This window comes from Salvelinus fontinalis, chromosome 31, assembly GCF_029448725.1.
Source record: "Salvelinus fontinalis isolate EN_2023a chromosome 31, ASM2944872v1, whole genome shotgun sequence".
Classification (NCBI taxonomy): Eukaryota; Metazoa; Chordata; class Actinopteri; order Salmoniformes; family Salmonidae; genus Salvelinus; species Salvelinus fontinalis.
The window spans coordinates 30,569,670-30,584,316 of record NC_074695.1 but is presented as its reverse complement, the minus strand read 5'-3'; the positions used below and the strand labels follow the sequence as shown (position 1 = coordinate 30,584,316).

General features: G+C 43.4%; 1 protein-coding gene across 3 annotated transcripts in view; it reads left to right on the top strand.

Moving 5' to 3' along the window:
* Positions 1 to 14,647, top strand: part of LOC129830029 (NACHT, LRR and PYD domains-containing protein 12-like) — a 36,526-nt gene that overhangs the window by 10,690 nt on the left and 11,189 nt on the right. For all 3 annotated transcript variants that reach the window (XM_055892177.1, XM_055892176.1, XM_055892178.1), the window contains exons 8-12: positions 2,549 to 4,340; positions 5,415 to 5,582; positions 10,102 to 10,275; positions 10,477 to 10,650; positions 10,977 to 11,150. In XM_055892177.1, coding sequence (XP_055748152.1) covers positions 2,549 to 4,340; positions 5,415 to 5,582; positions 10,102 to 10,275; positions 10,477 to 10,650; positions 10,977 to 11,150 — 2,482 coding nt within the window. The remainder of the gene's footprint in view (positions 1 to 2,548; positions 4,341 to 5,414; positions 5,583 to 10,101; positions 10,276 to 10,476; positions 10,651 to 10,976; positions 11,151 to 14,647) is intronic.

Below are 14,647 nucleotides of genomic sequence, written 5' to 3'. Positions count from 1 at the left end.
TGTGGGAAATGTAGTATTGGTGCGTGTAAAAGATCTGCGGGCTGCCGGCTTGCTGCGGTCTGCGGGCCGGTTCTAATAATAAATCAAGATCATCCCAGGGGCCGTAAAAAACCTTCTCGCGGGCCGGATTGTATTTCATTTCCCTAGATGCATCTATTGACATACTGTATTTCATTTCCCTAGAGCAGGTATTCCCAAACTGGGGTACGCACAATGTCGTCGGGGGCACTCCAAATATAAATGTGATTCACTTTTTTTTTAAATGTAGCCTAGTCTAATAATTAACATCCAATCACATTAACCGTTACTCTCTCGCGGGAATTCCATTAACGGTCCGTATGTAGCCAAAGGTAGCTACTGCTCATTCTGTTTGCTCTAAAATGAATAAATGGTTTAAAAAAGTACGGCCCGCGTCCATAGAGACGCATACCAGCTCTACTGGTAGTACTGCTACTACCAGCAGTACTACACCTGCACCGGTCGACGACACAAGTTGTTCTACTTCCACGAGCACATCCAATGCTAGCATCAGTAATTCTACATTTGTTGTTAGCCCAGCTAGCATGGACACTGACAGTTGTGAATCTGATGCAGCCAAAGAGCTACTGCCCCCTTACCCGGGAGAGCACCGAACTTCAGACAGGGACGTTGGACTTAAGTCCTCCACAATAGTATGGGGCTTGCCTGTCCTAGCCACTCGGTAGCTCACCATGTAAGACGCTTCTAGCCCCTTCTTATTAATGGTATCAGTTGCTTTTATACATGTCTTAATTCTCCCTCAAAAAATTCCTGTGGCTTATTTTTCAAATTGGCATGTTTTGTTTCAACAATTACTGCTTCGCATACAAGCCAGTGAATTCTATTCGTTACAGCTGGATGTGTCAACAGATGTGGCGGGCCTGGCACAGCTCCTGGTATATGTTCGTAGGAAGACATCCTCTTCTGCAAACCACTGGAAACCAGGACAACAGGAGAGGATCTTTTTTAAGTACTGGACAGCTTTGTGACATCAAATGGTCTTTGGTGGTCAAGATGTGTTGGTATCTGTACTGATGGAGCAAAAACCATGCTAGGGAGACATAGTGTAGTGGTAACGTGCGTTCAAGCAGTTGCTCCCGACGCCAATTCGGTACATTGCAGCATCCACCGAGAGGCTCTTGCTGCCAAGGGAATGCCAGACAGCTTGAAAGAGGTTTTGGACACCACAGTGAAAATGGTTAACTTTGTTTAAGCAAGGCCCCTGAACTCTTGTGTATTTTCTGCACTATACAATGATATGGGCAGCGACCATGTAACGCTTTTACAACATACATATGTGCGCTGGTTTTCAAGGGCCAAAGTATTGACACGTTTTTTTGAATTGAGAGACGAGCTTAAAGTTCTGTTTACTGACCATAATTTTCACTTGTCTGACCGCTTGCATGATGACGGGTTTCTCACACAACTGGCCTATCTGGGTGATGTTTTTTCTCACCTGAATGATCTGAATCTAGGATTACAGGGACTCTCCACAACTATATTCAATGTGCAGGACAACACACAGGTCTTTCCATCATTGTATGATTTTTTGTGTGCAAATGAACTCAAGCTTACGGACAATGTCAAATGTGATATAGCGAAGCACCTGAGTGAGTTGGGTGCGTAAGTACGCAGGTATTTTCCCGAAATGGATGACACAAACAACTGGATTCATTATCCCTTTCATGCCCTGCCTCCAGTCCACTTACCGAAATCTGAACAAGAGAGACTCATCGAAATTGCAACAAGTGGTTCTGTGAAAATGGAATTTAATGAGAAGCCACTGACAGATTTCTGGATTGGGCTGCGCTCAGAGTATCCTGCCTTGGCAAATCGCGCTGTTAAGACACTGATGCCCTTTGCAACCACGTACCTATGTGAGAGGGAATTCTCGGCCCTCACTAGCATGAAAACTAAATACAGGCACAGACTGTGTGTGGAAAATGATTTAAGACTGAGACTCTCTCCAATATAACCCACATTGCAGTGTTATGTGCATCCTTTCAAGCTCACTCTTCTCATTAACCTGTGGTGAGTTATTCACTATTTTCGATGAACAAGTAAAGTTTTATTTGTAAGATGGCTAAATAAAGAGCAAAATTATTGATTATTATTATATTATTATTTGTGCCCTGGTCCTATAAGAGCTCTTTGTCACTTCCCACGAGCCGGGTTGTGACAAAAACTAACTTGTTCTTATGTTTAATAAATGTATCGTATAGTGTGTGTGTGTGGCAGGCTTACAATGATGGCAAAAAACAACATTTGAGAGCGTGCTGACCCTGGTGCTAGAGAGGGTACGCAGCTGGAGGTTGAATGTTTGAAGGGGTACAAGACTATAACAAGTTTGGGAACTACTGACCTAGAGGCATCTATTGACATATTGTATATTACAGTTTCAATAGATGCCTCTACGTAAATGAAGGACCTGCACAGATAATATCCTTAGTTGACATGCAGGCTATCTATCTCCAAACGTGTGCAACACTAATTCAAATATGTTTTACAATCTGTATTTTCTGTCTTTCAGATGAGCTTGCTGTGAAGTGCCAACGTAAACTAAAATCTAATCTGAAGAATAAGTTTCAGTGTGTGTTTGAGGGAATAGCTAAACAAGGAAACCCAACACTTCTCAATAAGATCTACACTGAGCTCTACATCACAAAAGGTGGAAGTGGAGAGGTCAATAATGAACATGAAGTGAGACAGATAGAGGCAGCATTCAGGAGACCAGCAACACAAGAGATCTCAATCAAATGCAATGACATCTTCAAATCCTTACCTGGACAAGACCAACCTATCAGAACAGTGCTGACAAAGGGAATCGCTGGCATTGGAAAAACAGTCTCTGTGCAGAAGTTCATTATGGACTGGGCTGAAGGAAAAGCAAATCAGGATGTCCAATTCATATTTCCATTTTCTTCTCGGGAGCTTTATTTAATGAAATACAAGAAACACAGTTTGCTAGAACTTCTTCATCACTTTTTTGTAGAAACCAAGGAATCAGGAATCTCAAACTATGAAAGCTACAAAATTCTGTTTGTCTTTGATGGACTGGATGAGTTCCAAATTCCCCTGGACTTCCAGAACAATGAAAGCTGGTGTGACATCACAGAGTCAACCTCAGTGGATGTGCTGCTAACAAACCTCATCAAGGGGAATCTGCTTCCCTCTGCTCTCCTCTGGATAACCTCTCGAACTGCAGCAGCCAATCAGATCCCTCCTGAGTGTGTTGACCAGGTGACAGAGGTACGAGGGTTCAATGACCCACAGAAGGAAGAGTTCTTCAGGAAAAGAATCAGTGATGAGAATATGGCCAGCAGAATCATTTCACACATAAAATCATCAAGGAGCCTCTTCATCATGTGCCACATACCAGTCTTCTGTTGGATTTCTGGTACAGTTCTTGAGCACATGTTGAAAAAAGGAAAGAGAGGAGAAATGCCAAAGACTTTGACTGAGATGTACACACACTTGCTGGTAGTCCTGATGAAACAGATGATTGAGAAATATCATAGGAACGATGAGACACATCCACACTGGAATGAAGAGAGCATTCTGTCACTGGGAAAGCTGGCATTTCAACAGCTGGAAAAGGGAAATGTGATTTTCTATGAGGAACACCTGCGAGAGTGTGGCGTCGACGTCAGCGAGGAGTCTGTGTACTCTGGAGTGTGCACACAGATCTTTAAAGAAGAGAGTGGGCTGTACCAGCAGAAGGTGTACTGCTTTGTGCATCTGAGCATTCAGGAGTTTCTGGCTGCTGTGTACGTGTTTCTCACATTCAACAACAGTGGTGTGAATCTAATGGTTCAACCTGAATCAACCTCTGAAGTACTTACGCCATTCAAAAACAATCCTACATTTTGCCTCAATGTAAGTGCAGTGGAGATGGCCTTACAGAGTGAGAATGGACACCTGGACCTGTTCCTCCGTTTTCTTCTCGGCCTCACACTGGAGTCCAATCATACTCTCCTACGAGGCCTACTGACACAGACGAAAATCAGCTCACAAACCAATGCTGAAACAGTAAAGTACATCAAGTGGAAGATTAAGGAGAATCTCTCTCCAGGAAGGTGCATCAATCTGTTCCACTGTCTGAATGAACTCAATGACCATTCTCTAGTGGAGGAGATCCAAAGCTACCTGAGCTCAGGCAGTGTCTCCAGAGAAGAACTGTCTCCTGAACAGTGGTCCGCTCTGGTCTTTGTGTTGCTTACATCAGAAGAGGAGCTGGATGTGTTTGACTTGAGAAAATACTCCAGGTCAGATGAAGGTCTTTTGAGGCTGTTGCCAGTGATCAAAGCCTCCAGAACAGCTCAGTAAGTACAGTACATGGGTATTCAAATTTATAGTCATAACAAAAAAACATATGTATGTACAGTGGGGTCTGAAATTATTGACACCCTTGATAAAGATGAGTAAAAATGACTGTATAAAATACAACATTCAAATACGCAGCTATATTGTATGCCAAAAAAAGGGTGAAATTATATATATATTATTGTATACTAATAAAATTGCCCAGAGAAAGAGATTTTGTTTAACAAGGCATATTTTTTTTCTCAAAAAGGTAAGGGTCAAAATTATTGACAGCCCTGTTTTCAATACCTCTTCTTGCAAGGATAACGGCACTGAGCCTTTTTCTAAAGTGTTCTATGAGTTGGAGAACACATTGGAAGGGATCTTAGACTATTCATCCATACAGAATCCTTCCAGATCCTTGATATCCTTTGTCTATGCTTATGGACTACCTTCTTCAATTCAAACCAACGGTTTTCAAGTCCGGAGACTGAGATAGCCATTGCAAAATGTTGATTTTGTGGCGAATTAACCATTTCTTTGTGGATTTTAATGTACGCTTGGGGCTATTGTCTTGCTGGAAGATCCACTTCCAGCGTAGCAGAGGCAACAATGTTTTTGGCTAAAATATCCGCGTACTGATTAAAGTTCATGATGCCGTTGAACTTAACATGGGTCCCATGACCAATGGAAGCGAAATAGACCCATAACATCAAAGGTCTACCATGATATTTTACAGTAGGTATGGGGTTCTTTTCTGCTCATGCATTCTCATTTCAATGCCAAACCCACCACTGGTGTACGTGGCCAAAGAGCTCTATTTTCATGTCATCTGACCAAAACACCAGTTCCAATGCAAGTGCTTATTACATGTTAAACAAAATATTTTTCTCTGAACAATTGTATAATAAAATAATATAATTTTCTTTTTTTTTAGCATACATTATAGCTCAGAAATTCAATTATTTATTTGATTTATTTGCTCATCTTTATCAAGGGTGTCAATAATTTCATACCACACTGTATATATAACATGAAACAAAGTGTCATTAATCTTTTCTCTAAAGTGACATGACATTTGACTTTTCAAATAGGTTGGAAAGTTGTGACCTCACAGAGAAATGCTGTAAAGCTTTGGCATCCGCTTTAAACTCCTCACACCTGAGAGAGCTGGATCTGAGCTACAATCCTCTAAAAGACTCAGGAGTAAAGCTGCTCTCTGATGGACTAGGGAGTCCACACTGTAAACTGGAGAAACTGAGGTCAATATTTCTGTCATTTTTAAATAAGGGTTAGCAATTGTTCAATAGATCCACATGTTTATTTGCATTTGATAACAGCTAAACAATACATTGAAAGAAAAGTCCTGACTGTGAATCAAAACGTAAAAACATACTCACCCCTGTCCTTCAGACTTAATGCATATATTTTTTTAAATAAAAAAATGTATTTCACCTTTATTTAACCAGGTAAGCCAGTTGAGAACAAGTTCTCATTTACAACTACGACCTGGCCAAGATAATATATATAAGTCTCCAGCTTCAGTGATTTTTGCAATTAGTTCCAGTCATTGGCAGCAGAGAACTGGAAGGAAAGGCAGCCAAAGGCAGTTTTGGCTTGGGGATGACCAGTGAAATATACCTGCTGGAGCGCGTGCTACGGGTGGGTGTTGTTATCGTGACCAGTGAGCTGAGATAAGGCGGGGCTTTACCAAGCAAAGACTTATAGATGACCTGGAGCCAGTGGGTTTGGCGACGAATATGAAGTGAGGGCCAGCCAACGAGAGCATACAGGTCGCAGTAGTGGGTAGTATATGGGGCTTTGGTGACAAAACGGATGGCACTGTGATAGACTACATCCAATTGGCTAAGTAGAGTGTTGGAGGCTATTTTGTCAATGACATCGCCGAAGTCAAGGATCAGTAGGATCAGTTTTACGAGGGTCTGTTTGGCAGCAAGAGTGGAGGAGGCTTTGTTGCGAAATACGAAGCCGATTCTAGATTTAATTTTGGATTGGAGATGCTTAATGTGAGTCTGGAAGGAGAGTTTACAGTCTCACCAGACACCAGAACCGTCCAGAGTAGTGATGCTAGTCGGGCGGGCGGGTGCGGGCAGCAATCGGTTGAAGAGCATGCATTTAGTTTTACTAGCATTTAAAAGCAGTTGGAGGCCACGGAAGGAGTGTTGTATGGCATTGAAGCTCGCCTGGAGGTTTGTTAACACAGTGTCCAGAGAGCATATGGAGCCAGATGTTACTATATGAGTGTACAGTAACTCACATGATTTGAGGTCTGTCCTTTAATGTTAGATTTAAATGATTGGAAATGAGGCCCGTAGTGATTAGCTAAATCTCTCTTTCGCTCTCTTTGGTAGTCGGTTGGTTTTAATGATGACGACTGCTGCAGTAACTAGGGTTTTATTGTGGGTTCTTGATTGGCTCAGGAGTTTCAGCAGACTGAACAGTTATCTACTGCTGTGAGGGTTTTGGAGTTCCAGGTGGATCAGGAGGAGGTGACATTTGTGATGTGACTGGGCTGCATATTGCAGAACATGAGGTTGTGTTTAAAACGCTTATGGGTCGGCCTGTCATCCAGTGCGTGTGATATACACTGAACAGAAATATAAATGCAACATGTAAAGTGTTAGTCCCATGTTTTATGAGCTGAAATAAAAGATCCCAAAAATGATCCAGGCGCACTAAATGATTATTTTGTCACGCCCTGACCATATATTGCTTTGTATGTTTCTATGTTTTGTTTGGTCAGGGTGTGATGTGGGTGGGCATTCTATGTTGTATGTCTAGGTTGTCTATTTCTGTGTTTGGCCTAGTATGGTTCCCAATCAGAGGCAGGTGTCAGTCGTTATCTCTGATTGGGAGCCATATTTAGGTAGCCTGTTTTTCTTTGTGTTTGGTGGGTGGTTGCATCCTGTGTAGATGTTTTCACCATACGGGACTGTTTCGGGTTGTTTGTTTTGTACTTTAGTTATTTCGTTCAGTGTTCATTTTGATTTATTAAATATATCATTATGGACCCTTACCACGCTGCGTATTGGTCCGATCCTTGCTACTCCTCCTCAGACGAAGAGGACGAAACCCGTTACATATTTCTCACAACTTTTGTGCACACACAGAGATGTTGCTGAGCCTGGCTCCCAAGTGGGTGGGCCTATGCTCTCCCAGACCCACCCATGGCTGCGCCCCAGCCCCGTCATGTGAAATCCAAAGATTAGGGCCTAATTTATTTATTTCAATTGACTGATTTCCTTATATGAACTGTAACTCAGTAAAATCGTTGAAATTGTTTCACTTTGCATTTATGTTTTTGTTCAGTATAGTTCGCAAAAGAAGATCCTTCTTGGGAGACAGTGTTGGGGCATCCTGATGGTATGGCCGGTCCATTGGAGCTGTGCCTTAATTCTATTTTTTAGTAGAGTGGTTGGAAAGGATGTGGAGCACTGGAGCTGTGCTCATGCACCACTCTGTAAGTGATGAGCGGGATTTCCGACCACTCAACTCCACTCACACTTCTGCATTACCTCCAGGTTGGAGACTTTGTCTTGCCACCGGATACCCATAATAAATCTTAGAGATCATGTATGGAATATCTCCAGCTGTTTGACGTGGTGACTGTACAGGGTCCAAGTTACAAAGCCATACAGCTGGGTTGTGAGGACTACCGCATTATAGATTTTCATCTTTGTGGAAAGTGATGGTTGAGCATCCTCTTCCTCAGCCTTCCCAATGACTGGCTTGCTTTCTGAATTCTGTTTGTTTTTTCTTGTCGAGTGAGCCATCCTGGTTGACATTCTGGAGCTCAGATCCACTGAGGTGGATGCTGAGGGCCACTGGGTTGGAAAGGGGTGATGGTTTACTGAGGACTACAGATTTCTTTCAAGCTGATGGTCAGACCGTAACTCTTGCAAGGTACATCAAAGCAATCTGCCAATGACTAGAGGTCCGTCTCTGTGTGCGCGAGAAGCCTGTTTTTGCTCGGAGCCTGCGCAGATCGTAGATTGAACTACCCTCCCTGTATCTGATGTAGATGCCTTTGTTAAGGTCCTTAGTAGTGTGGTTGAGTACGTTGGAGATGGGAAAGGCTTCAGAAATGTCACCACCACAGCGGACCTGGCCTTGCATTCCGTCATGGAGTAGACGGATGATGTTGATTAGTTTTTGCGGGCAGACACATTTTTGGAGGATCTTCCATAACCCCTCCCTGTTCACAGTGTCGAAAGCCTTGGTGAGGTCTACAAACATGCAGTAGAGGTCCATGTTTTGCTCAATACAATACATTTTTCTTGTATTTGCTCTATAGTTGTTTCTGTCGGCTTTGCAGCCTTTGTTTTTATACAGCGCAACAATGGTAGCATCCTTGTACCACTGGGTCATTTCCTCTGTTTCCCAGATGCTGGTAAAGATGTCATGGAGTAGGTAGCCTAGTGGTTAGAGCATTGGACTTGTAACCAAAAGGTTGCAAGATCGAATCCCAGAGCTGACAAGGTAAAAATCTGTCGTTCTGCCCCTGAACAAGGCAGTTAACCCACTGTTCCTAGGCTGTCATTGAAAATAAGAATTTGTTCTTAACTGACTTGCCTAGTTAAATAAAGGTCAAATGAAAAATACAAATTGGCACAGCTGTTTTATAGAGTTCGGTAGGGATACCGTTGTGCTTTCCTTGTGCTTTCCCCAAGTTCATCATGCTGATATCTTTTTCAGTTTTCTTGAGTGTAGGTGGTTCATCCAGGTGATGTTGGATGGCCTTTTGGGGCATCAGGTTTGTGGCTAAGTAGTCGGCAATGGATGGTCTGTTCTGGAGTTTACTGAAGTGTTCCACCCACCTCTCTGCAATACTTATCTCTGAGGAAGGTTTTCTCACTTGCTAATCTCAGAGGTGACGTGCCAGACTTCTCTGGTCGGTGTATGGTTTTGAGGCATTCAAATAACTGTTTGGTGTAGTGTGTCTGCATACATTTGTGTGAGCTCTGTTAGTCCCTCCCACCATTGATCTTGCATCGATCGGAGCTGGCTCTTGTAATTTTGACGTCCTTATTGTCTCGTTGACACACAAGGATATTATCCATCAGGTGCCGGTGCTTGGATCTTGGGTGCATCCATGTAGTTTTGTACTACTTTTGTAGTCTGCTTGCCTGAAATGGTGTTCGTGATGATGAGGCTATTATCTGATAATTTACTCAGGAGTAGGATCTAATTTCCATTCATGTTCCCCACTCCCCACATTTTTGGCAATGACTCCTTGCCAGTTCGTGTTGGCGATGTCTTTGCCCACCCCAGCATTGAAGTCTCCAGCAATGATTAGTTTGTCATTCTGGGGAGGTGATTGGGTTATGTTGTCTAGCTCTGAGTAGAACTGCTCTTTCACTTTGTCAGGGCTTGGTAATGTAGCTGCGTAGGCCCTGATTATTGTGGCATGCCTAGTCTTGTTGAGAGGAATCCTGATTTTCATTAGCCTTTCAGGATGTGTAACAAAATCTTTGTCTATCATTGTTCTAACGTTCCAGGCAGATATTTTGTTTTCTATAGACAGGACATCATTCATGTGAATACAATGTGAGGATACTCAGTGAGGTTAAAAGTATAATTGACAGTCTATCTCACAGAGATGCACTACAAATAGTTACATGTCTTAATATCATACACGTAACAGGGGTGATACAACTGCATATGCAGTCCATCATGTTGGTAAGAGGGAGAACTATACAACTAACATTCTCCCACCAAAGGGTAATAGTGTGTTTAATGAAATTATGATAAACTCTGCAGGCTGTCAGACTGTCAAGTCAGAAAGGAAGGCTGTGCTTCTCTGGTCTCTGCTCTGATGTTAAAGCCCTCACATCTGAGAGAGCTGGACCTGAGTAACAACCCCCTAGAAGACTCAGGAGTTAAGCTGCTCTCTGATGCACTGGGGAGTCCACACTGTAAACTGGAGACACTTAGGTCAGTATTACTGTAATTGTCAAAAAATGTATAACTGTGTTTATAAAGTGCCGATATCAGTATTTGATGCATTGTGTAACAATTGAGTATCAGTTATCTGCATATTGAAGAGCAAAAACATGTACTTTAATAACCAGGGCCGGGTAACATACAACAGAGGATAATAGTGTGTTCAGTAAAATGATGATCAACTCTCTGCAGGCTGTCAGGCTGTGAAGTCAGAGAGGAAGGCTGTGCTGCTCTGGCCTCTGCTCTGAGGTTAAACCCGTCACACCTGAGAGAGCTGGACCTGCATGGCAATGACCTAGAAGACTCAGGAGTGAAGCTGCTCTCTGATGGATTGGGGAGTTCACACTGTAAACTGGAGACACTGAGGTCAGTAAGCTAAATGTTCCTGCAATGTACAGTTGAACTTATAGTAACTGAGTATATAGTAAACATCACCCAAAAGCCTGTGATATCTGTTCAACCACCCTAAACAAATGGATAATAAACTTCTAATTTGAATAAACATAATTTATGACTTGAACATTTTGTAAATGTGATGAAATGAATATCAGTTGAACAGGTAAGATCACAGAGGTGAACTGCATATGGTACTGGTATGAGCTCATAATGATGGGGAGAACATAGCTAGCATTTATCCCTTACAGCACCAGAGGGTAGTAGTGTGTTGACTAAAATGATGACCAACTCTGCAGGCTGTCAGGCTGTAAAGTCAGAGAGAAAGGCTGTGCTGCTCTGGCCTCTGCTCTGATGTTAAACCCCTCAGCCCTGAGAGAGCTGGAGCTGAACTTCAATCACCTAGAAGACTCAGGAGTGAAGCTGCTCTCTGATGCACTGGGGAGTCCACACTGTAAACTGGAGACACTGAGGTCAGTATTCCTGTAATTGTTCAACAGGTGATACTTTTCTACAGATCCAATGTGTTTATAGAAGGTTATATCAGTCCTTTGTTCATTTGAAAACAGCAAAAAAATATTTTGAAAGAAAAGTCCTGATTGGGAATTAACACTCACCCCTGTCATTTAGACTGACTGCATATCAGGGCCAGCGTTATGGCCCGCCCTACCATTCCTCCTACCATACCTCCTTGCCCGTCCAAATAAAATATAGATAATTTATTTGACCGAGACGCGCGCCGACAGAAAGACGCATCTATCTCAGATGAAGCATCCCTGCGAGCAAAACAGTGCCACTCTGTCTCAGTATGTGTACACCATGTATCTGATGTTGTCTGGACCAGACAGCATCAGATACATGAGCTACATATAGTAAGACAGATGGGCACTCTTTCGCTCACTCGGATGCTTTCTCCGGTGAGATAGTTTCAGCAGAGAGGAAGAGGCTAAGCGAGAGGGCTCATTCTCGCCAAAGTCTGTCCGGAATGAGCCCAATACATTTCTATGGGCTTAATATGCAGACCTAAGCTTGTTGCCTGCATTCCCACCTATGGGACAATGACTCCCATTGTTAGGGTGAAACATGAGCATCTCGTCATTATATACAGATCTCTGGTTTCAGGTAGCCACTTGCGATTTGGAAAAGACAGTTGGCGGGTGCACAGTGCACTGTTCGGATGCCCTAAAGTAAATTGACGTTTTGCCAAAATTATATAATTAATGCTGTCTAAATAAAATAATTCAAAATACTTCACCAGAGAGCATGACTTAGCAGCAGAGGATCATTAGCTTCTTTAAAAAAATAACTGAATTGTTTCAAATCCCAAGCGTGTAGGCCAGCGGTTCCCAAACTAGGGGTCATGACCCCATGGGGTGATTTGAAAATGGGGTTGCGAGAGAAACTGAAATAAAATAAATTAAATCGTGCTTGGTGGTAGCCGTTAGATGCGGTTGTAATATACAGAGTGGTTTCTGTTTTCTTCCTACAAATGTGGCTCTATCTTTTGAACCGTTTAAGTTAGAAATTATTATATGACCCCATCACTGAAAGAGAAGAGTTTCCGGAACGTATTTTCTGTTTCCCTCTACAATGCCCACAGGCCGCGCAGGACTTACTAGAACAGAGTGGACAACACCAGGCATTAAATCATACTGGGGGAAAAGGACATCATCAATGATGATGTTCTTTTCTACACAGAAGATTATTCAAAATTATTGCCTGATCATCTTCTGAACTTTCCAATACCTTTCTGATGCATTTCAGTCACTTCAAACCAGACTTCCTTCAGACTTAAAAACTGTCAAAAGTACTGTCAGACCGTTTTGTAATAGACCGTCACAGCCCAAATAAAAAAAACTCAATATTGGCCTTTCTTCACACGGTGGAGTCACAAACGTTTTTTGATATCAAAATGGGGTCGCGGGACAAAAAGTTTGGGAACCTCTGGCATAGGACTATTTAGGAAGCCAGCAATTTGGGCAGCGTGTGTGGAAATATGCCTAGCTGATTATTGAGTTGTGGCTGTCAGTGAAAAGCATCTAAAGTATGTGTGAAGACAACGTGTCTTGAGAATAATTTTAAATGTTGAGACAAGAAAAAGGGGAGGGATGTGGGGTATGGCGGGTCTCTCTCCAGAATGCGGTCTCATTATTTAATTCTAGGAATTGTTTGGCCTTTGACTTTCTTTTTTTCTTTTTTTTACGCCCTTTTTCTCCCCAATTTCGTGGTATCCAATTGTTAGTAGTTACTGTCTTGTCTCATTGCTGCAACTCCCGTACGGATTCGGGAGAGGCGAAGGTCGAGAGCCATGTGTCCTCCGAAACACAATCCAACCAAGCCGCACTGCTTCTTAACACAGCGCGCATCCAACCCGGAAGCCAGCCGCAGCAATGTGTCGGAGGAAACACCGTGCACCTGGCGACCTGGTTAGCGCCCGGTCCGCCACAGGAGTCGCTAGTGCGCGATGAGACAAGGATATCCCTGCCGGCTAAACCTTCCCTAACCCGGACGACGCTGGGCCAATTTTGCGCCGCCCCATGGTCCTCCCGGTTGCGGCCGGCTGCGACAGAGCCTGGGCTCGAACCCAGAGTCTCTGGTGGCACAGCTAGCACTACGACCACTGCGCCACCCGGGAGGCCCGCCTTTCTTTTTTTATCAATTCCCCATCGGATACAGTGCATTCGGAAAGTTTTCAGACCCCTTGACTTTTTCCACATTATGTTACGTTACAGTCTTATTCTAAAATGGATTAAATACATTGTTTTCCTTTTATTATTCAAATTTATGGAAAATAAAAAAACAGAAATACCTTATTTACATAAGTATTCAGACCCTTTCATTGAGACTTGAAATTGAGCTCAGGTGCATCCTGTTTCCATTGATCATCCTTGAGATGTTTCTACAACTTGATTGGAGATAAACCTATGGTACTTTTCAATTGATTGGAAATGATTTGGGAAGGCACACAGTTGACAGTGCATGTCAGAGCAAAAACCAAACCATGAGGTTGAAGGAATTGTACTTAGTGCTCCGAGACAGGATAGTGTCGAGGCACAGATCTGGGGAAGGGTACTAAAACATTTCTGCAGCATTGAAGGTCCCCAAGAACACAGTGGGCTCCATCATTCTTAAATGGAAGAAATTTGGAACCACCAAGACTCTTCCTAGAGCTGGCCACCCGGCCAAACTGAGCAATCAGGGGAGAAGGGCCTTGGTCATGGAGCTGACCAAGAACCCAATGGTCACTCTGACAGAGCTCTGGAGTTCCTCTGTGGAGATGGGAGAACCTTCCAGAAGGACAACCATCTCTGCAGCACTCCACCAATCAGGTCTTTATGGTAGAGTGGCCAGACGGAAGCCACTCCTCAGTAAAAGGCACGTTGCAGCCCACTTGGAGTTTGCCAAAAGGCACCTAAAGGACTCTCAGACCATGAGAAATAAGATTCTCTGGTCTGATGAAAACAAAATGAAACTCTTTGGCCTGAATGGCAAGCGTCATGTTTGGAGGAAACCTGGCACCACCCCAACGGTGAAGCATGGTGGTGGCAGAATCATGCCGTGGCAATGTTTTCAGCGGCAGGGACTGGGAGACTAGTCAGGATCGAGGAAAAGATGAACAGAGCAAAGTACAGAGAGATCCTTGATGAAAACCTGCTCAGGACCTCAGACTGGGACGAAGGTTCGCCTTCCAACAGGACAATGACCCTAAGCACACAGCCAAGACAACGCAGGAGTGGCTTTGGGACAAGTCTCTCAATGTCCTTGAGTGGCCTAGCCAGAGCCCGGACTTGAACCCGATCGAGCATCTCTTGAGAGACATGAAAATAGCTGTGCAGCGACGCTCCCCATCTTACCTGACAGAGCTTGAGAGGATCGGCAGAGAAGAATATCAGAAACTCCCCAAATACAGGTGTGCCAACCTTGTAGCGTCATACCCAAAGAAGACTTGAGGCTGTAATCGCTGCCAAAG